We start from the raw sequence: 24,130 nt of genomic DNA on the forward strand, positions 1-24,130 counted from the left end.
AACCTGCTGCATGGACGAATTTGTTTCCGCTTGGGGTGTGCTGCCCTTAAAGCTTCGCTTTTGCATTTCCTTGGGTCTTTTCCCAGAGCCTCCCTCTTCTTTCTCGTCTGAGTCGTCCTCTGTATCCCAAATCGTGATTGGGGGTTCCCGGTTTAGGGGGCTTTTGCCCTTCCCTTGCTCCCATTCTTCCTCAATTACTCCCCGCTCCCCTGCGCCTCGGCCTCTCTGACGGGTCTCCATGCCTCCTGCAGCCCTGCCGCTCTTCCTTCTCGGATTATTTCCCCGCTTCGACTGTTTCCGCTGGAGACTCTGAAAGTGATTCCAAATTATCCCGCAAAGATAGTTGTTTATCGAATTTTGTTTCTCTTGAACTCGACGGTTTCTAGTATAATGCATATATAATGATGCCCGAATTTGAGTTCCCGGTCTCTTCCTATCTAGATCCGGTACCCCACTACCGTCGACCGTTCCATCCATAATCACATCTACTACGGTGTATCCTGACACCTCGTTAATCTCCCCTCTCAGCTGATGCGTCTTAATTATCGCATCGAATGCATAATCCTTGGTACTCATCCCCTCAGCCGCCACTGTACCTCCTTTCAATTCCTGCTTCATCATTGTATGAATTGGCATGCCACTTAGCACCTGAGGTGTTCGAACTTTGGTCATGGTTCGATCGTGTCTTTGCCATTTGATCATCTCTTTCGTTGATTTAAGTGTGTTCCCCGATAACACCGTCACCTTAAGCAGTCGAACTTTGGTCATAGTTCGATCGTACCTCTGCCATTTACTACTGTCTTTCATTAAATTAAGTGTGATCCCCGATGACACCATCATGATCAGCCTTAATGAGCGTGTGTAGATCTTTCCAATCCCCGTTTGCCTCCGGATTCCTCCACTGACTATCAATCCTGCTCTGCTGTCCTCTGCTGCCCCAATTGGCCAGCCAGTCCGCAGGTTTATTGCCATTTCTTCGAACATGATTGAAGATACAGTAGTCTATTCTTGTAATCATATCCGCTATCTCCTGAACGATACCTGCTGTGCGCCAGCTCTTGGTCACCTTTTCCCACCCCTTGCCATTCCTGAGTTTCTTAACCATGTCAATGGCTATTTGGGAATCGCCCGAAATTTCCAAGTTTGAATAACCATTTCTGATAGCTATTCGCAATCCAGTGTGGAGAGCCCAGAACTCGGCCTCATTGTTAGTCATATTCCCTCCCCAGTCAGCATATATCCATCTTACTTGTTGGTTGTTGTCACGGAATATACCCCCGAACCCTGCATCCCCAGGGTTGCCCTTAGAAGCCCCGTCAAAATTTAGTTTTACAAATTGATCCCTGGGATAGGTAAACGTGTCTGGACTTTTAACCCTCATGTTCTGATTTTTCCTGAATTGATGCTGCACCATCTCAAATTTCAGGTTTAGTCTGCGCAAAATTTCGTGTTCCCCTGGATCTGCTTTCCAATCTTCGTCCTGCCATCTCTCTACCAGAATGGTTTCTCTTAGCGCCTCTACCACCCGCTCCCAAATTACCTCAGGCTCCTTATTGACATTTTTAAAAATTCTAGCATTACGTTCCTTCCATACCAGCCATATTATAAAACCTGAGGCAAGGTTCCAGGCTCTCTGTATGACTCTGCATTTGAAGGTTTCCTCTCTCCAATGGAAAACCATTTCGCTGAAATCTCTAATCTCCACCTCAAGTTTATTAAAGGTATGCTTTGTATGAGACCATAGTTGTTTAATATACGGGCAATGGATCATGATATGATCTCTGCTTTCTTCATGATTTTTACATAGGTAACAGCTCGAGGGTCCCGAGAAACCCCGTTTCTGAATGCGGTCCCAAGTAAGAATTTTATTTTTCAAAGCTATCCAAGCGAAAGTGGTTACTTTGGGCCACCAATTTAGATCCCAAATTTTCCTCCAGTCCTGTTGGCCATCATGGATATTGTGGGGATTTGCCAGATAATATGCTTCCTTAACTGAGAAAAGTCCTCTCATGGTATTACCCCATCGTAGGATATCTTTTCCGTCCCTTACCTTGATTTTCCTTGAATTCATTTCCTTATTGAAAGCCGTCTGCAGGTCTGGATTGAGACTCTGATCCCACTCTAATGGGTCCTTCCAGGATCTCCAGCAATCATTCATGTTGACAGGATTCCAATAGTCCTTGACATTTGTTCTATTCTCCTCAATTCTTCCTCTGATTGGTTGAAGGCTCTGCATATTATTCAGTCTTTCTCTTTGCTGCCATTTGTCGTCCCAGAAGTGGGCCTCATTACCTCCTCTGATTTCCCAGAACGCATGTTGCTTGACAATGTCTCTATTCTGGCTGGCCAGTTCCCATACCGCGGATCCGCGAGGCATTTCTTCTTGTCTTAGAATATCTACCTGTGAATCTGGCATTCGATATTTTGTTCTCCATATTGATTTCCAGAGGTCATTTCCCCCTTGCACCCACCTCCACCAAAGTTTAGCTCCCAGGGTTTGATTGAGCAGTTCTGGGTCTTTTAATCCCAACCCACCTTTCTCTTTCCTCTCTGTAAGCTGATTCCAGGCCACCAAGGCCCATTTCTTCTTTTCCTCCGACCCTCGCCAAATGAAATTTCTGATAATTTCTCTAATCTTCCCATAAACTCCTTTCGGGGCTGCCATTATTGAGAGTGGATAAATAGGTATAGCCTGCAAAACCGATTTGGCTAAAACAATTCTGCCAGCAATATTCAGGACCCTAAAGGCCCAGCTCGAGACTTTTTTCCTCATTCTATCTAAGATGCCCTGCCAATTCTTTAATCTTTTTGACGTGAAGTCCAGCATGTTACCCAAATACTTGGTAGGCAGTTCACCCTTTTTGAAGCCCAGAATTCTAATAAGGTGAGTCTTCACTTGATCCGCCGTGTTGAAGATAAAAACACATGACTTATCCCAATTAATTTCAAGTCCCGAAGCTTCAGCAAACAGGTCAAGGATTTTCTTTAGATGTTTGACTTCCTTAACAGTTGGCTCCCCAAAGAGCATTATATCGTCAACAAATTGTTGATGTGTAAGGGGGAGTCTGTTTCCCCATAAGCGAAGTCCTTTTAATCTTTGAGCTGCTTTTTCCTGAGTAATATACCTTCCTAGACCCTCTGCTGCCACGATGAACAGGAAAGGAGACAGTGGATCTCCTTGACGAATACCTCTGGAGGCATTAAACGTGTTCGAAGGGTTTCCATTGACTAAGATTGAAAAGTTAGGAGAAGAAATGAGATTATGGATCCATGTAATCCATCTCTTGTGGAAGCCGAAGCATGCAAGAACTCTTTCCAGATATCTCCAGTTGAGCCTATCGTAGGCTTTGGATAAATCAAGCTTAATCATCATTCCTTTCCGTTTTTTATCTTTGAGGGAGTGGATAACTTCTTGAGAGACAACTAAGCCATCCAAGATCTGTCTCCCCTCCACAAACCCAGTTTGTTCTGCCGATATTAAACTTTCCAGCAAGGGTTTTAATCTTCTAGCAATAAGAGATGTTATGATCTTATATACTACATTACAAAGAGCTATCGGTCTAAAGCCATTAGCATCCTCCATATTCTCACCTTTAGGGATTAAAGTAAAGAAGGTTGAGTTGAGAGCCGGCCATACCTTCTGTTGTACCCTTGATTCTTCTACCAAATCTAGTATTTCTTTTCCAAGAAAATGCCAGCCAGCCTGGTAGAAATCTACTGTAAAGCCGTCCGGGCCCGGTGCTGTGCCCTTCCTCATTGCTTTCACTGTCTCTTCCAGCTCTTCCAAGGTAACCATCCTCATTAAGGCTTTGTTCTGGTCCTCCGTAACTAGTCTGGGAATAGCAGTGCATATTTCCTGGATAGCTCTCTCTCTATCTACTTGGGGTTCGGAGAGAATTCCTCTATGATGATCGACTAGAGTTTGCTCAATTTCCTTTTGTTCCACCAGCCTTGTACCATTATGCCCTTTGATGGAAAGAATTCTATTTCCCTGTCTATGCTTAACCATTGCCTGATGGAAAAACTTAGTATTTCTTTCCCCTTCCCGAAGCCATTTAACTCTAGATTTTTGCCTCCATAGGATTTCCTCTTGCTTTCTCCTTTCTTCCATTCTTCCCAGCAGAATCCCTTCTTTGGCGATGCTCTCCTCAGTCCTGCCTTCCAGAATTATTTTCTGTTGGATGTCCTCCATTTCCTTTTCTAACTTTTGCTTGTCTTCTACGATGTTGCCAAATTCTTCTTTGTTCCATTTCTTAATCTTCATCTTCAGTTCTTTTAGTTTTAAATGAAACGTGTGCATCTTTCCTCTACCTTGCACTCGACTTTGGTTCCACCATTCTTCTGCTTTCTTTATGAAGTTCGGATCCCGTAACCAGAATGCTTCAAACCGAAACGGTCTCTTGCCCTGGATCTTTTTAATGTCGACTTCCAATCGGATTGGCCAATGATCTGAGCCCAAGGAGGGGATGATCTTGGCTTCGACAAAGATATCTCTGTTCAAGATGTCTTCAGATATTAGAAATCTATCTAGTTTTGAGGCAATTTGGTTCTTGCCTCCTCTTCGGTTGTTCCATGTATAGACTCCATTGATGGTTTTCATATCTACTACTCTTAGGTCTTCTATCATCTCATTGAACTTGTCCATGAATTGATCCAGCCTTCGAACTCCCCCTTTTTTCTCTTCCAGGGATCTGATTAGGTTAAAGTCTCCTCCAATGATCCAAGGTTGTCCAGAAAAAAGTTGTCGGGTCATTCTCAAGCTTCTGATAAAGTTTTCTTTTTCTCCAGGGTTTGTGGGTCCATAAACACCTGTGATGACCACTTTTTCCTTGGTCCCCACTATCCTGCCCAGCCCGGTCAAGATTCCATGCATGCTAGTCCACTTGTCTAGAAGTATTTCATTTGGGTTCCACAATATTGCTATTCCTCCAGCAACTCCTATGGCATCCTGTCCCATAACTTTGTAATTCAATCTATTTCTTTCAACTATTTCTTCTAACTGGTGTACCTCAATTTTAGTCTCCTGCAGTATTAAAATGCTAGGTTTTTCTTTTTTGAGTTTATCTCGCAAATATCTTTGCTTCCCCTTACTATGTAGGCCCCTAATATTCCAGCTAACAATAATCATTTAAAACTTTTGGAGGGAGGGGAAAAATACCTCTGACAGAGGTATCACTTTACCAGAGTTGATCAGTGTTTCACCCACCGATTGGATAGTTTCATTTAGCGTTCTCCGTCCTCTTTTCCTGCTGCTTTTGCCAGCGTTGTCCATTTCTATCACTTCTTTCTGTTTTTCCTCAACCTCTGTTATTTGATTTTCCAGGTTTTCCCCTTTCCGTTCCTTGTATTTCTGGAAGGCCTCCTTGAATAACTGTTTCTGTTTTTCTGGTATAAATCTGCTATCCAAATATTTCCACTCCTGTAGCAGTCTCTTCATTAGCTTTTCCTCTTCGGCCTCATTTTCCATTTGGTTTTCAACTTCCATATGTGATTCCATTGTTTCGTCCGTCTCTTTTTCCTCTGTTTGTTCCTTGTTTGGTTTGTATGGGCTTTTTACTTTCTCTTTCTCTTCTCGGGAAACCTCCATGGGCGAGTTCTCTGGGTCTTCATCGTCATTCAAATTTACTTCATACCCTTCCGCATTATCTTGCAACACCTGGAACTTATTTTGGCTTTTTATTGTGCTGGGTGTTTCTTGCGTTTTGGGTTTCATGTTTTCCTTGTTTGGCCGTTTCTTCCTATAGACTTGCTGGAAGCCGTCCTCTTTGTCTGCTGCCCTATCTTTTCCTGGCTTCTCCCCTTCCTCTTTATTCAATGGGCAGTTCCTGTATAGGTGGCCATACTCATGACATTTCCGACAGCGGAAGGGAATGTGTTCATAATCAAGCGCCTGCGTCCAAACTTCATCATGGTATTCCAACTCAATATTTTCCGGGAGTGGTTCAGCTAAGTTCATGAACACACAAATTCTAGCAAAGGCATTATACTTTCCTCTTCTGGTGGCTTCTGCAGTCTTCACAAAACTGCCTATTGAGTTGCCTATTCCTTCCAAGATTTCCGAGTCCCAAAACTCATCAGGTAACCCAAACAACCTAACCCACACCGGAGCATCCATTAGTTTTTCTTTTTCAGGGTTATACCGCTCCTCCCAGTGCTTCATAAACAGGCCTGCATTATTCAGGAAGTACGGCCCTTCCTCAAAAATTCTGTTCTTATCTTCCAGGTTCGTGAATACAGCCGTGAAGAAACCCTGCGCTCCCAGTTTAAGATCTATATGACCCCGGGGTTTCCATCGCTGATCTATCCACCTATTCAGCTCCTTTTCTGAAGGCCAATAGCCGATAAATTTGCAGATTAATGCATGATCCTTCATATAGCTATTATATTCCTCCAGTTTATTGAAGGGTATGACATACCTGGGTTTTTTCTGAGCTCGTGGAAGGCATTTTCCTTTCATTCTCTTCTGCCATATGTTGCCCATTACCGGGGCTAGGTTTTCCTTGTTTCCGTTTGGACTTCCTTCTGAACTGGTTTCTCCCATCACTATATTTTTGAAGGAGGGGTTTGCAGCCCCCCCCCCTGTCTCGTCCATCTCGTTCAGTATTATCGGCTAGGTTTAAACTCTAGTTTTCTTGAAAAAATAACTGGGCTGAAAAAATCGTTACCGTCAATAAGGCCGCAGACCCTGTCCACGGATTCCCTCCTCCGTCGAAGGAACCAAACTCTGTCACCGTGGCTCTCTGTCAGACCTGCGCACCTGTGAAAACCCTAGCTCGAAGCGCCGCTCCCATTTTTCAACCCCGGTCGAGGCAATTTGAAGTTTGACTTTCAACCTTTGATATTAATCCCTTTTTTTAGATACAAAATGGGAAGGCAAAAATATTTCCATAATTCTCACATGGATGAACATCAAAAAATTTGATCCTCTATGTGGTCAACTCGATGAGGATGTTTGTTTCTACCTAATAAGCACATGCTTACAATGTAATTTAACTAGTAAACTTACAAAAGAAAATTTGCAAGTTACCATTATTCTTAATTCTCAATATGAATTGATCTTTGGGAGTGAATATATGAATAATACTACATTTCCCTATAGTAAAAAAGGGAACAGTAGTAGTGCTCATGTTTGAGATGAAAGATCATTTACTTCTATTTAAGTCATATACCTTTGTTGATTTAAGGGAATGAATATTGCCCTCAAATTTTCCCCTTGCAAAACATAAGCCCCTTCAACTACTTATATTAAATGGAAAAACACTTGAGAACATCCCAAGACCTTGGTATTTCATAAACTAGGGTGAGAATTAGAACCCCGGATCCATTTTTCATTAGTGTTGTGGTTACCATCCTTACCATCATTATAGACTACCCTTTGATCATAATACACAAAGATAGAGACATATGTAAATGAAGGATGGAGACGTTGTATTCAATGTTTGCATTATGGGAACTTGCATTGAAGAAATGGATGCGAGCAAGTGTGTGGCCTTGAGCAAACTAAAATAATCTACTCCCTCCAACGATCAACATTTCTCTGACCTATTTGAAATATGCATTCTTCAAAATCATGGAGATGGTGTTGCCATTGTACTTGATACTCATGAAAATAAAGGTGGTGGCCATGAGCAAGTGGAAGATCTCCATCTCTTGGCTTGATTGAATGTAAATACCTTGGGCTCTACCGACCATTTTGGAGGTCACCTCTTGTCATTCAATAAGTTAGTCATGTATCACAATTATCGTGTTGAACGGAGTAGATAAAGCATTGATGATGTAAGCCAAGGTCGTCTTCATTGTAGTCACAATTTTCAAACACTAAATCTACCGTACCCAAACTACACAAAATAGTGGGCATGTTATCTTAAGTCTTAATGGCCCATGGCAAGATTAGCTCTATAGGCTATCTTCTACAAGAGCAACCACAACATAAGTTGGTGTCGCGAGTTTATGGGCTTTCTAGAGCTATGATCGCAACTCTTTTCACACAAATCAACATGTACTAACATAAAGTATGAGAGGCAAAGCCACTTCTACCCACGAGTGAGGAAGACCACAAATTTATGTCTCTTCTCGACTCTGATACCACTATTAGACTACACACCAGAATAAGATAAACATGGAATGCATATTATCAGAATGGTACATATATAAATATATGGTCTTATGAAATTTGGGTTCATCTTCCAAGGTCTCTTGGACTCTCATTGACAATTCATATTCACTTGAATTTTTTCACATTCTTTTTCCAGTGAACAATACAAAACACCATAACCTTTACGTATTGGGTTTCCAACAAATAAGTCATTGTGTTACAAATAAACTTATGAGTATAATACATGGATGTACCTAAGATATATATTTCAGAGTTTTTAAGGACTTATTGTGTAACCCATAATACACTTATATTTAGAGTACATTGAATATTTGTAAGGACATTAGCTATGCTCTATGTTTGCACCTTCACTCATGAACCTTGAATTATACTAGGTTCTCAATAGTTATATACTTGGGGTGAGGGTGATTATCTTTGACCAGTTCTTTAGGTTTCCCTGTCCTTATCTCCAATTATTATGATAGGCGTCATGTGACCTCTAGTTATAGTATGTATAGTGCTATGATTATACTGCCATGTACTATATAGTACTCAATAGTGGAATACCGTGCAAATTTTATAGTATTTGTTTGATTCCTACTTTTATATGTGTGTTTTTTCTTTTAAGAAATTACAAGTTCAAATCTAAAAGAGGATAGAGTATGTACACCTTCTAAGACTTTAATAGTTAAAACCATTGCAACCAAAGAATCCTTGGTCCCACAAACAAGATAAAGTTTATATATTAATTTGATGTCTAATTAAATTATTATGATTCTAAGAAAAAAATCTTTCAAAATTAAGACTTGTGTGAGTTGAAGTATGATGAGCTTCTTAGATCTATCACATAAATAAATTTTAGTGCGAACATTTTGAACCATCAAATATAGCACATTTTCCACCCTTCACCACACTTATGGTTTAAAATATAAGTACTAAAACAACTTATATGGAGGATAAAGAAAAACAGGAAAATAAACCATACTTGATAATTCAAAATTTCAATACCAAAACTATTAATGTGATAGATACCGAATAAAAAACTCTTAAATCTTCATACCTATCTTCAACAATATTTGAATTCCAACTTGAATCTCACTGAAATATACTCAAAGTCATGAAATATTGATGCACTGTACTCCAGACTGATTACACCGAAATCCACCCAATCAGATATAACGACGAAGTGCGTTTTATCTGTGCTTGAAATCCACTTTATTGGCCACAAAAACCTAACATCACTTCCAAACAAACTACTGAGGACGTGACAGACAGCAAATTCCACATTGGTTCCCATGTGAAGCTACTGATATTCCGCGAACATTGGTCGATGGGCATGGACTCAGCGCGCATTCATTCACATGTGATTTGTCTCCTTTTTTCTGCCAATCCTCACCTTTAACCATGTGATATTGCTTCCAAAAGCGCCATCCATGCTGTCCTCTGCCTGATTTATCTCTCTGATTCGTATCAATTACTTTTGTCTCGACCTACTGATTACTCTCTACATATTCTGTGATTTCAGTCACAATACCTGCATCTGAAAACACTCTTTTTAAGTTTAAAACGTTGCTGAGATATCATGTTTAGCCAGACACTTAAGATAGCCTTCTGGACAACCATGGCAGTGGCCATCTTGCTCCATGGCAAGTTATCTCATGCAATGTTTATTTTCTTATTTTTTATATATATTAGAGGAAGTAGCAACTAGCCCAGTTTAGAGGAAGTAGCAACTATCTCAGTCTTATAACCATGAGATTCATGGTTAATAGGGAGGATTTAAATCTGGAATCTCTTGAAACATAATACTTCATTTTTTATAGCTATCACCATTTAAACTGTCTTTCAAGACTGTTCATGCACTATTTTTATTTGTAGTGTTATTGTGGTTTTTATATGATAGTTCTTTTCAGCCTAAGAGGTTAGACACTGTCATTTTGTTATTGAAATCTCCAATATGAATTGTTGTTACATGTCATTCTTACTTTTTCAGTGTGATTCTTTGGGGTTTTTTGGGCTATCTTTATTTAAATTGTAAATTTTGGAATATTTTGAAATTTTGATTAATGAGACAGACTAAAGAACTCCATCTTTAGTCTTACCTCCTGTTCATCAAAATTTTGAAATATTCAAAAATGTACCATGGAGTTAAACTGAAGTCTTTATTTGTGAAAGGTGTTGGTTTTAAATTTCTGGTATCAAAGTATTGTTGCATGTCATTCTTGCCTTCTCAGTGATGGTGGTTTAGTTGTTTTCAAAATTTTATTTTGGGTCATCTTATTTGGATGGTAGATTTTGAAATGTTTAGAAATTTTGATTAATTGGAACTACCTCACTCAACTGATTGACTTCACTCTTATACATCAAATTTCTAAAATAAGCTTTGCTAATAGTTAATCATATTTTCTGTAAATTGTTTCTGATTCAAATAACTATACTGGTTTGTTTATCCTCTTAAATTTTTTGGTGTGGGAAATATTGAATTTTTGTGAATAGTTTATCATCTTTTCTGTAAATTGTATCTGATTCAAATAACTATACTGGTTTGTTTATCCTCTTAATTTTTTGGTGTGGGAAATATTGAAGTTTTGGGTGGAAAAATGTTGCAGGTGATAATGTGGATGCGAAATGCAGGCCAAACAACTCGTTGGTACGCCAAATTCAAGTGGGTTATAGCACACCACCGAGATTCAAAGTGCAGGTTGAGAACCCATGTCCTACATGCCCAGCCATCAACATTCATGTCCGCTGTGGAAACTTCCAGCAAAGGCTGGCTGACCCACGAGTTTTCAGAGTATTAGGTTATGACGACTGTGTTGTGTATGGTGGCCGCCCTCTGTCTGCGATGCAGAGTGTGTCCTTCACATATGCCCACGACAAGTTCCCGATGGCGCTCAAGTATTCAGACTTACTTTGCGAATAGCTCCCATAAATTTAGATGGAGATGTTTTCTGGAATATGCAATCTAGTTAAATTCAGGGGATGTTTTCTGGAATCTGCAATCTAGTTAAATTCAGGGGGTTTATTTTGTAATATCTAGTTAAATTTAGGGGTTTTATTTTGTAATATTAATGAGAGAGCTTTTCTGTAATCTGCAATCTAGTTAAATTCAAGAGTTTTATTCATAAATTTAGATGTAGATGTTTTCTTGAATCTGCACGAGTTAAATTCAAGGGTTTTATTTTGTAATGTTAGCTAGAGATGTTTTCTGGAATCTGTAATCGAGATTCAAGAGTATTATTTCGTAATATTAAAGATGTAATGTTAGCCAGAGATGTTTTCTGGAATCTGTCATTGAGTTAAATTTAAAAGTATTATTTTGTAATATTAACGAAAATCCATGTTTACATTTTTTCATACAATTTCATAGTTATTATTTTTAGATATGTTTCTCAGAATCTGCCATCAATTTAAGTTTAAGGATTTCATTTTGTAATCTTATCCAATGAAAAAAACTTTGATTTTTTTCTTGCATTTTTGCAGTTATTCTTGTTGAGGTAAGAGTAATGTTAAACTTCAACGAAAAATATTTAATCAATCAAACTATTTTCCCAGCACCAAAAGATATTGTCTGATTCATATCATCAATTCCACTTTATACAGAAAATGTGAAAAAAGATGTCTGATTCATATCATCAATTCCACTTTATACAGAAGATGTTTCTGTTTCTGATATTTTGATGAGAATCCAGTATTACTGAATCCATAAAATACTATGAGACTGATAATAATCCAGTACTACCTTGATATTATGGTGAGAATCCAGTATTACACCGTTCCTAACAAAGCAAGAGACTGATAGTAATCCAGTACTACCTTGATATTATGATGAGAATCCAGTATTACACAGTTCATAACATACTATGAGACTGATGATAATCCAGTACTACCTTGATATTATGGTGAGAATCCAGTATTACACCGTTCCTAACAAAGCAAGAGACTGATAGTAATCCAGTACTACCTTGATATTATGATGAGAATCCAGTATTACACAGTTCATAACATACTATGAGACTGATAATAATCCAGTACTACCTTGATATTATGGTGAGAATCCAGTATTACACCGTTCATAACAAAGCAAGAGACTGATAGTAATCCAGTACTACCTTGATATTATGATGAGAATCCAGTATTACACAGTTCATAACATACTATGAGACTGATAATAATCCAGTACTACCTTGATATTATGGTGAGAATCCAGTATCACACCGTTCATAACAAAGCATGAGACTGATAGTAATCCAGTACTACCTTGATATTATGATGAGAATCCAGTATTACACAGTTCATAACATACTATGAGACTGATAATAATCCAGTACTACCTTGACATTATGGTGAGAATCCAGTATTACACCGTTCATAACAAAGCATGAGGCTGATAGTAATCCAGTACTACCTTGATATTATGATGAGAATCCAGTATTACACAGTTCATAACATACTATGAGACTGATAATAATCCAGTACTACCTTGACATTATGCTGAGAATCCAGTATTACACCGTTCATAATAAAGCATGAGACTGATAGTAATCCAGTACTACCTTGATATTATGATGAGAATCCAGTATTACACAGTTCATAACATACTATGAGACTGATAATAATCCAGTACTACCTTGATATTATGGTGAGAATCCAGTATTACACCATTCATAACAAAGCATGAGACTGATAGTAATCCAGTACTACCTTGATATTATGATGAGAATCCAGTATTACACAGTTCATAGCATACTATGAGACTGATAATAATCCAGTACTACCTTGATATTATGGTGAGAATCCAGTATTACACCGTTCATAACAAAGCATGATACTGATAGTAATCCAGTACTACATTGATATTATGATGAGAATCCATTATTACACAGTTCATAACACATCACACATCATGAGACTGATAGTAATCCATTACTGCCTTGATATTATGATGAGAATCCATTACCACACAATTCCATAACGTGCCAACTGATTGTAATCCAATACTATCTTAATTCATAACAGGCTGCTTGAACACCTATCAAGCACCTATGGAGTAAAAAATAAATGCAGAATTGCTTCAAAGATTTTGATATTCTATTTAACGCTAAATATTATTTAAATAACTAAAAATATATATTAACCACGAACCTGCACAAATCAACTAAATCAAAAACCTTATCCAAACGACACTTACATCCTCCGCACACAAATACTCGTCTACTCTACCAAAGACTTCTAAATATATATTGTTATCCATTTATCATCTTTAAAAGCCTTATCCAAAGATTAAGATAATCCTAAATGCTGGTCTACCTTACGAAAGACATGAATATATCTTATTATCCATTTATCACCTTCTTTAATTAAAATATATATGTTTATTAAGTGTAATATTAATTTTCAAATGTATTTTTTTAAAGTTTGGTAGGATTATATTTTTATTACATCTAACTTTTCATCTTGATCAAGGGATAGCACAAGATTTGAACCCAAGACTTTAGGTTATGTGAGACTTCATTTCCACCGCCATTACCAATTGAGCTACTCCAAATAGACAAAATAGACTCTTAGATGGTTGGAACTTCTGGTTCTGTAAGACTTCATTTCTACGACCATTACCAATTGAGCTACTCCAAGCAGACAGAATAGACTCTTCGATAGTTGGAACTTCTGGTTCAATGAAACATCATTTCTACTGCCATTATCAATTAAATTACTCCAAACTAACAAAATAAACCCTCAAATAATTGGAGTATTTATTTTTTCCTTTAAATAATAATTAAAAGAAAAAACAATTGATATAGTATATTATTCTTAAAAATACATGTTTATCAAGTATAATATTAATTTCTCAATTAAATGTTCTGAGTTTTTCAAATTTTTATATAAGTAATAATTAAAAAAATTAACTTATGATTATATGATGAGATATAAAATTGGTTAATTGAAGTTAAATTTGGTATCATATATACATATATATATAATTTTTAAGAAAATAGATATTAACATTTATATCATTTTTTTTTCAAAATTTTATAGGTTTATTATTTTTAAATTTTTTAACTATAAATATAAATTAAAATATATATAAAATCATTGTAAAAAATAAAATTTGAGAGTAGAAATATGTATTGGTTATTAATTTAAGTTTTGTTGGAGTGATCATACTAGATATATTGAATTTAATTAAGATTGAGATCGAGGTTTAATTTTATTGTTAGTAAACTTAGGGTTGTGAGGAGGCTCTTTTTGAATTCACTCTCTAAAGCGCATTTCAAGTAGGAGCTCACAAAAAAAGTTGTTCCTTGACTTTCTTTGCAAAAAAAATATCACAAAGATGTTCTAAAAGCAATTTTTTTTTCAAAAAAACAAGATTTTTTGAGTGGGACAGCCTAATATTCAAGCCTATGGCCCTAGTATTGATATGCAATTCATGGTAATGTAAAATTCTTAAAGTAAAAGTGATAATCTCCTTTTATCTTTCATTCTGGCTTCATTCATATGGAGAAAGTAAAATTTTGGTTCTCACTCAAAGACTTATCAATTTTTCAGGATTTTGAGATTGGGGGGATTCCAATGTTTCCATTGGATTTTGTCATGTACTAGGGTATGGAACTCGTACTTAATCAAGAGCACAAAGCCCTCTATTTACCTTGATGTTAGTGACATTCGTTGTCAAACTCCTCTATCATGACCCTGCTAAAAATGTACCCATCACTAAAACAAAATCTTGGCTTGACATGCTACTTTTTTTCTATCTTATGCTAATTCTTAGAGGTTGATATTAATGACAAAGATCCCAAGATATATAATGATTTTGATAATATGTAGGTATTTGTGCAGCATGATTTTTTTGGATGCTACAAGCCATTTAGAGCCTATTTGTTGATTTATTTTAACTAAAACAAATCCTTGACTTGACATGCTACGTTTTTTCTATCTTACGCTAATGCTTAGAGGTTGATATTAATGACAAAGATCCCAAGATGGGCAATGACTTTGATTATATGTAGGTATTTGTGGCAGCATGATTTTTTTGGATGTTAGAGACCATTTAGAACCTATTTGTTGATGTATTTTCAGTTCATATTTGGATTGCACTTGATGCTATTTTGGTTATGTGCACACTTATATGCTTATATGCTATATAATTGAGAACTTGTAACTTATGGAAATGTGGTTGATGAAGATTATAACTTCTAGATAATTGATGTTATATGGTTTAATCCATGGCTTTATGCTTTTTATATCTAATTCATCATTCTACATGCTTTTGTTGACATGTATCCATCAAAATATATAAAAATTTGCTCCCAATTCACTCCTGACCCAGGGGCTTCTGAAAATGTCGCTCCCCACTTTCGCTTCCCACCCTGGGTACACTGGTGGAGAGTCCAATCCAATAGGCACTTCAATTTTTCAAAATATTGAAAGGTTGCTTGGAATGTTGAAATCTACCATATTACCATTTATCACATGCAAGAAAAATAGTGTAATGTACCCGGCCAAACTACAAGGAATTTTTTATGCACAATTTCAAACTCAAGCAAATATTTCCAAAAATATTTATAAATTTATGTGACACCTCTCTTCAAATAATTTGAGTGCAAACACAGTCATTCTACTCAAGCAAGTAATACAAAGAATTTGTATTCAAACTAGAGCAGGAACAATTTGAGGCAAAGAAGATATTTTTATTGAGAGGATATGCCAATATTACAACTGCTTACACCTAGAAGTTGCATTCCCTTTCAAAATACTATTGTTCGTCTTCTTTAGGAAGTTTCTACAAGCATAAGATCATTAATAACAAGCTGCTACAAGCGCCATGGCAATTTGGCCTCCATGGAAAGAGAAGCTATAGGCCAATGACTATTTTGCCTCCTTGAAAGAAAGGCTAAAATGTCCCTACTTCATTGGAAGAATCAGATCTGGAATCAATGGATCTCCTTGGCATAAACTAACACAATTCCCTGAGAAATGTCACATGGTCTCTCTCAAGAAATCAATTGCTTCCATCTCAGTTAAGATCTGCTACAACACTGGAGATAATTAAATGATGGGTTTGCAACTTCAGTTTTGGAAAATCTCTCAAACAATTCGATTCTCCTGAATGAGACCACAATTTTGGCCCTATGGATTCTCTGGAAAATACATCCAACAATTCATAATTTGGTTGTCTTCTCTTAACAGGTATTTCAAACTTCTGAGGAATTCGGTTGGCTTCTCTTAGCAAAGATCTCGAATTTCTGAGGAAGATTACTGAGGAATATATGAAAGGAATCCCCACAGATTTGTTGAGAAGAATCTCGACCTCCAATCTGATCCTCCTTATGTGTGCTTCCTTAATGCCAAGAATTAGATTTGTCCCTCTTAACCTTAATTATTTCACCCCTCCTTTGAATATGAACTTCAACCTAAGGGTTTGTCACTTGGCAAGGAAAATTAGTACAAACTCATCCCACCAATTGCTTAAGCTCGACTCTCCTGTGAAGATAATAATATTCGGCCAATTATGGAAGAAAGTGTACATCTGCAAATCCAATCACAAGGCCAATAATCTTGGCAAACAAATATGGTTAGATATTCATGAAAAAACAATAGGAAATAGCTCTACTAGGGTGACAATGAAATTTACTGAAGATAGAGAAATCTAACTAGGGTGGCAAGAGATCCACTAAAGCTAGTGTGAGGATCTCACTGGAAACCCAATAGCGACCTCACTTGAGCTCCTTCACCAATGACAAATGAAGTGATGGAATAGAATGATCAATCATTGAGCTCACTTCTCCTTTTATAACCATTCATTGAGACTTCTCCAAGCTTCTATATCTTCCTTACTATTATTTTATTGAAGAAGTCAATTTTCCCACCTAAATGATTTTTGCCCCCTTTTTAAAATAACAATAATTTGCCCCTTATTAATAATACTAATAATATCTAAGGTAATTGGGTAAAATTGCTTAGTAATTTCCCTCTTGCTAGCCTAAGGAAGATAATTAGGCTAACAGGATGGATATTTCCACATCCACAAAAATGTGGACATTATAGATAGTCATCAACTAGCCTCCCACTCTTGTAGTCATTAAAGATGGTGTTGCATATCACTGTGGTTCTACAAACTCTAATCGCCTTTCTTGGATTATAGAATATCAAGCATCATTCTTGGTCGACAACAAGGAATTTAATATATGTGGTAATGTCCCTACCCTCCTTTCATTTACCCTCATAGTTATTTATGTGGGAGCAAAGAGATTTAGCCTTTTTAACTATTGAGAGTGTGTCAAATTCATGAGAGATATCATAGTTAGATCACTAATGGAATGCCAAAGTAGAATGAGAAAGAGAGGTTATGTAAGGAAGGTCTAATGTGATAGTTCTTGCACCTAATAACAAGGGGAGTGCACATTATCAACTCTCCCTTCAAGTTGTTGCATGCAAAAGAACTAAGAGAGATGGCTAGTAGATGGGGAATTATACCTCCCTCTTTCTCTTTAAATCAATGTGACTAGTGTAGGACAAGGAGGGGGGGTGGCGGGCAGCTTTGACATCACTCAAATATATCCCCTTTAGGCATTTTCATGCTCACAAGGTGATGGAGGGGTGGGCTAAGCTAATCTCCTAAGAAATGAGGTTACCTTCTTTAATATTGAAGCCTTGATTCATCAATTCATCCATGATAAAGTTAATATCATGAACAAAATTGAAGAGAAATACATTGTGGAATTTATTGATAAACATTAATTCCTTAATAATTTTGTTGCTTGAAATATGGGTGCAAGCTAATGATGGTCTCTCATCACGTGTTAGTGGCAATGCAAACATGGAAAAACATCAAATCTATTAACTTGGAGGGATGATTTGAGATACTTTCACAATGATTTGAATATGGTGCCAATATACCAACTATGAGTTAAAGGATACACTTGGGAGCTCATGTGTCTTTGTTCAAGATGTTATTTGTGGCCTTAGATGCATGAATTGATGATGTTGTTTGTTGGCCTTGCTTATGGTTAGGGATGATGGTGCCACTAGATGGTTTTGAGCAGTAGGTATGTGCCCTAGGGTCTTGGAAATGATACTCACTAGTTGTAACATGTTCTAGGCATGCTTGGGGAGTTGGCTAAGCTCCCCCTTTTGCCCCCCACCGCACCCCCAATTTTCACATTTGGGGGCAGGAGCCCCCAACTAAAATTCTTGGGAGGGTCCTCGAATTTAAAGAGGGTCACCATTAAGAAAAATTACAATAGATTCCTTTGATATGAGAAGGCTTTGAGATAATGTAATCATGTTTAGCTAGAAATAAGAGAGGAGACAATTTTAGAGAGGGTCACCATTGAGAAGAAATTGCGGTGACATAGAAGTTCTAGGTCAGGCCAAGGAGAAAATTGCATAAGCTATGTAGAGATTGAGTTGTGTATTGGGCATTGATTGTGTTGCGTAGGTCCACATGGAGAATAGAAATGGAAGCAATCATGGAGCATATATGTGTGAATCCATTACAGCAAGAGGATGGTGGCATAAGCGTCTAGATAAGAATAAAAGAAACAAAAAAATAGTTTGGAAATGGAAACTTATAAATTATATGTAAATGGGCATACGACTGTAAAACATAGTTAGGCATGCATACCCATGCTACTAAATCCTAGACATGGACCTAGTTGGTGGCGGGGAGAGCATGTGGGTTTTCTATATTGGAACCCAATAATTTCCCAAAAAAAATCAAAGGGGGGATTGTTAGCTAAACATGACTTGGTAAAAGAGACAAGGTTGTTAGGTCAACAATGGTGGTTTTGGGCACCTGGTATTGGTGACTTGTGGCATCAAGCTCGTGATATTACATGTAGTTGGAACCTTTAAATGGCTTAGGGATTCTCCATTGTAATGTGCCAAAGTTGAGCAAGTGGAAGACTCACTTCATTGGATGCAGGATGTTGATCAAGTTGCTTGCATTTAAGCCAAAAGATCATAGATCTATTATTAGGTCAATTTTTCACTAGTTGGGATTTTCCAAAGTAAATCATGGTTTCCATGGTTTATGAGTGTTGTTGCTACATATGATTTGTTATCATTTATTTCTCTCGTAATTTTTATCTTGACATTTTTTTTAATTACTTCTATGCAGTTGAAGGGTTGTAAGATCATGAGACTTTGATAATATTAGGTCATTTTATAATCCACTCAAGTAATAAAAATATAAAATCCTTAAGCAATATTTTCCTAAAAAATGAAGTTGATACTCACTCATTACCCAAAAAATATAGTGTTGAATGAAGCAATGAAAGGTTATGTAGATTGGACCCTTAGGGGTAGCTCACTTGGCAAGACCATGTATGTAAAGTTATGTGAGTGTTGATATCCTTTTGTTATCATTTATTTCTCTCGTAATTTTTATCTTGACATTTTTTTTAATTACTTCTATGCAGTTGAAGGGTTGTAAGATCATGAGACTTTGATAATATTAGGTCATTTTATAATCCACTCAAGTAATAAAAATATAAAATCCTTAAGCAATATTTTCCTAAAAAATGAAGTTGATACTCACTCATTACCCAAAAAATATAGTGTTGAATGAAGCAATGAAAGGTTATGTAGATTGGACCCTTAGGGGTAGCTCACTTGGCAAGACCATGTATGTAAAGTTATGTGAGTGTTGATATCCTTTGTTCAAATACCACGTACGTAGAACCATGTGGCATCCTTTTGGAAATGCAAGTACCCCTAGAGGTTATAATGGTAGTGGTCAGAACCAGCCTTTGTCATGTGAGTAGATTGCAACATGATTATTCTAGGAGGATGGCCAATGATTGTTCTAGGAGGATGGCCAATGATTGTTCTAGGAGGATGGACATTCAAAGAAAAAGGAAGAAGGGTAGGGTTTGTGATTTGTACCAATGGTGGTACATGATTAGTCAATGATAGCACATGGATCTACCAAATACATGTTGGCAGTGTTCTTAACCCTTCCTATCTCAATTCCTCTCTTACTAGTGGTATTCAAGGATGAGATTAGACATCTTGGATTAGGTCAAGCTTCCCTTTGGTGTTGGGATTACTAACTCCTACGTTTCTTATGGATTATTATGTGATAGTTATGATCATATGAGTGGAAATGTGCTTGTTATTGCATTGGTCATTGTGATGTAGATTTTTCTTTATCTGAACAATATTATTGTGTGTTTTAGGAGCTTGTTAGATCTAGTTGGATATGGAATATCCATCCAATTAATTTAGCTTCTAAGTGTGTCGTTGAGATATTCTATAAACCAATTATTAAGATTTTAAGATAATGTGACTATTTTGAGACAAACATTCATGTATTTACATGTGTATAATTACATTGTTGAATAGATCACTTGACATACTTTTGCTGTGTGTGGAAACAATGTAGTTTTTTCACATGGTTAATACTCTATAAATAATCATAGGATTAATATAGGGAGAATGAGTGTTTTTCTACAGATATTTTTGTATGGCCCTAGTTTGTTTTCGGGATATTTTTTTTCCATCATTTTATTAGTGGAATTTTGTGATCTATTGCAACTATATTGTTGCTTACCATATACCTTGACGAAAAAATAAACCCATGAGTTCAATGAGTTCGCTAGTTTTAATGGGGTTTCAATCATTTATGCCATTGTACCAATCAACAATGTAATGGCTCACTATAAATTGATTTTCCAAGTTGGGTGTTGTTTCTTCCTACACCAATGACCTTGGTCACAATGCATATTAAATTCAAATTGGTAACTAAGTTGTTATATGTTTTGGCCAATCATGGATAGTTTCATTTACCAATGCTTGAAGGCTAGCACGTTTCTTATACCTAAAGTGTGATTATGTTGGTAAGGTGAGCAAAGAAAACTGATCACATTGTTCATGCATGTATCCTAAAGCTAATTATGTGTAAAGGAGAAGTGCTCAATGATAGTGGATGCCAATTGGATGTTGAGGATGATTTCCAAGTGTGGAAGGTATGGGAAATATATCATTGTTGGCTAATTTGGAGGTAGCGTATCAAACTATGGTGAAAAATGATGAGCTCAAAAGGCTATCCCTATACAAGTTTTAAATCCTTCCCAATCTTTAAGATGAAAGCAACAACATCTATCTCTTTAACCTCTTGTTTCGAGTTTGAAGCCTCAAAATCATTCTCTTGTTTTTCGTATGAATTACTATGTGATACTTATCATCATATAAATAGGTTGTGGTTTTTATTGCACAGATCAATGTAATATAAATTTTGGATCTACCCAAACAATATTTTTATATGTTTTAGGAGGTTGTTAGATCTAGTTAAATATAAGATATTCTCTCCAGCTAATTTAGCTTCTAAATTAGTGTGTGGTTGCAGCCATATTTTCTCTCGAATAAATGTCAATATGCTAATTCAATGTTTCTATCTTGAGATAAACATCCATGTATTTATATGCATATAATAACATCATTGAATAGAGTGGCTCAACCTAGTTTTGGTGTGTGTGGAAATGATGTCTACTCTTATTTACATGGTATCAGATTAAACACAGACCTAACTCTCTTATAAGAAGGGCATGTGATCATGGAAATTTTTTGACATGGTTAATCATTTCTATATATAGGATTAGCGTAGAGAGAAAGAGAATTTTCTACAAGTAATTTTATGTGGCCTTAGTTTTTCCGTGGGAGGAAATGTTATTTGTCCATCATTTCATTAGTAGAATTTTGTGTTCTATTGCAACTAGACTATTACTTTACATATTCTTTGGTGTCTAACTAAACCCATGGGTTACATGAGCCAATTGGTTTTAATGGGGTTCTAATTGGTCATGTTGTTGCACCTTTCAACAATGTAGTGACACTTTGTAAATTGAAATGCTAAGTTGGGTGTTATTTCTTCCTACACCTACAGCCTTTGTCACAATGCATATTGGAAGCCATTTTGATTATCTAATTATTAAATGTTTGGGCTAGTTATCAATAGTATCATTTAGTAATGGTTGAAGGCCAACATTTCTTGGACCTAATGTGTGAATATGGTGTTGAGATGAGGAAATATGATTGATGGTGTTGCTCATGCATGTAGACTAAACATGCTTCTGCATGAACAAGGAGTGTCTAACCACTAATGGGTGCAAATAAGTTGTTGCGCATGATTTCCAAGTGTGGAAGCTAATGATAAGATGCATTGTTTCCTACTTTAAAGGTAAAGAAGAATTAGAAGCATGAAATGCTACCCCAAAGTGTGATTTAAGTCATTCCCAATTTTCATAGATGAAGGCAAGGGCATATATCTCTTTAACCTCTCGGTTTGGGTTCAAATCCTTAGTGATTACTAGGTTGTCATGGGGAATAACATGTGGGGCGTTATCGCCTAATTTTTAGGTTTAGAGCCCTATAATCGACCTATCATAAAGCTCATATTCACCGAGTACTTGAAGCTAATGAGGAGGTGGCTACAATGCCAAGGCTACTAAGCACAATGCAAATAAAGTTGTGACTTCTCAAATATCATCAAGATTATCCTTATCAAGGTAAATAATTATATTATTACAAAATGTTAAAATAGCTTAACTACCTGATTATGAACTCATATAAAGACTGATGGATTGGTTATATGAGAAGAAGTGGACCAATTCTTTTGAAAAATATGAAAGTGAATCATAACTACCTTCCAAAGAGATGTAACTCTTAAACTTGAGTACATAATAAGGTTGAGCTTGCATTGGAGAGATCTCATCTTTTGTATTTATTGTGTAAAATTTATTCATATTATTTATGATCAACATTTATCTTGTAAGTAATATTAAGTTAATGGATATTATTTAATTAATAATATTTATCATTCCAATTGTATGAAGTTCTCAAATGAATAAGCTTTTGTTTTTAATTTATAAGATCAAGAAATGACAATTACATTAGAATTCACATTATAGATATTTAATATAATGATATTATTAATGGTATAATATTTATAAATAGAGTATTAAGTTATGTGGGTTTGATAGGGAGGCAAATTTCATAATTAAATGTGTTTAAGTGAAAAAAAAATGAGATGAGTGACCTCCCAAAAAAAATTGATTACTAGATGTAGGCCTTAAATAAATGTTATATCGGTGGTATATGATTCATATAACAGTTTCAATCACATTTCTTAATACTTGTAAGCATCACTTCCCTAATCGGTGCATTATGAAGAGAGGGGAGGGGTCTCGGACTTTGTGCCCACCATCTTCGTTGGAATAATTGTGCATTGATGAGTGGAAAACGCACTTGGCACCTCGCATGCATGAGTATGCAACCCTCCAGTTGGAAAAGGGGATATGAATTTATGGGGATGAAGGTCAGAGGAATTTGTGAAATCTGAGATGGGGGAATTGGGAGTCCCTTGTCGTCTTGGTTCAGTAGTCGTGTAGTACATGTCAATGGTGAATCTTTGGTTAAGAGGGTGAGTCCCTAGTTGTTGTGGCATAGGATTATGATAGGTCTTGTTGGGGGTGAGTTCTTGTTTCAGAAGGGAGCCCTGGAGCCTCAAGCCTCCATAATTTGGCTGCCTAATGAGATTTTCTTTGTTCGGACGTGTCCATGTGAGGTGAATGTGGTTTTTTGTGGTAATTTCTTGTTAGTGTTTGGGAGTGGTAAGTCTTGTGTACTTCTTTTGGTCTTAACTTGTTCAAAAGTAAATGGCTTATGTATTTTTTATGGGAAAATAGTAATTCGGGGTTTAGTGTCTCAGTTGTTGATTGTGTCTTATTCTGGGGTCTTTAGAGGGTTTGTGACTATGGTTAGGCCTTGGATGTTGGCTCTATATTTTCTCAAAGAAGTTGGAATTGGGGTTTTGATTCCAAGGGTGGTTTGGGTACTAATGGTAGCAAATTTTACCTTGTGTTATGGGCTGAGTCTAGTTATTGGTCTTTGGTGTTTTGAGTGTTATAGTGTCTTGGTCCTAGGGTCTTGTTTGGTGTGCTCAATCATAAAGGGGGTCGATTATGTAGTTGATAAGGAGTTTTCCATCTCTTTGCTTAGTGGTTTTGCATCAGAAGTTGTTTCTTGTGTTTC

General features: G+C 36.7%; 2 protein-coding genes across 2 annotated transcripts; one reads left to right on the forward strand and one right to left on the reverse strand.

The window, feature by feature from the left end:
* Positions 1-811: 811 nt before the first annotated feature.
* Positions 812-4,192, reverse strand: LOC149200360 (uncharacterized). The gene has a single exon (XM_089400924.1). It carries the CDS (start codon positions 4,190-4,192, stop codon positions 812-814), a length of 3,381 nt encoding a protein of 1,126 aa, XP_089257050.1.
* Positions 4,193-9,586: 5,394 nt separating this feature from the next.
* LOC149200361 (PHD finger protein) lies at positions 9,587-11,248 on the forward strand. The gene is made up of 2 exons (XM_089399563.1): positions 9,587-9,741; positions 10,705-11,248. The coding sequence occupies exons 1-2, from the start codon at positions 9,678-9,680 to the stop codon at positions 11,016-11,018; spliced, it is 378 nt and encodes a 125-aa protein (XP_089255689.1). The 5' UTR covers positions 9,587-9,677; the 3' UTR covers positions 11,019-11,248.
* The last annotated feature ends 12,882 nt before the right edge of the window (positions 11,249-24,130 follow it).

The sequence above is a fragment of the Pinus tabuliformis genome, chromosome 2_1 (genome assembly GCF_031772625.1).
Source record: "Pinus tabuliformis cultivar Carrire ecotype Pingquan chromosome 2_1, CPIR1, whole genome shotgun sequence".
NCBI classification, from domain to species: domain Eukaryota; kingdom Viridiplantae; phylum Streptophyta; class Pinopsida; order Pinales; family Pinaceae; genus Pinus; species Pinus tabuliformis.

Excerpts from the sequence above, each read along its gene's own strand:
- LOC149200360 (XM_089400924.1), bottom strand. The coding sequence starts at position 4,192 with ATGGAGGACATCCAACAGAAAATAATTCTGGAAGGCAGGACTGAGGAG.
- LOC149200361 (XM_089399563.1), top strand. The coding sequence starts at position 9,678 with ATGTTTAGCCAGACACTTAAGATAGCCTTCTGGACAACCATGGCAGTG. Across the intron at positions 9,742-10,704 it reads AGTGGCCATCTTGCTCCATG|GTGATAATGTGGATGCGAAA; the intron begins GCAAGTTATCTC and ends AAAATGTTGCAG.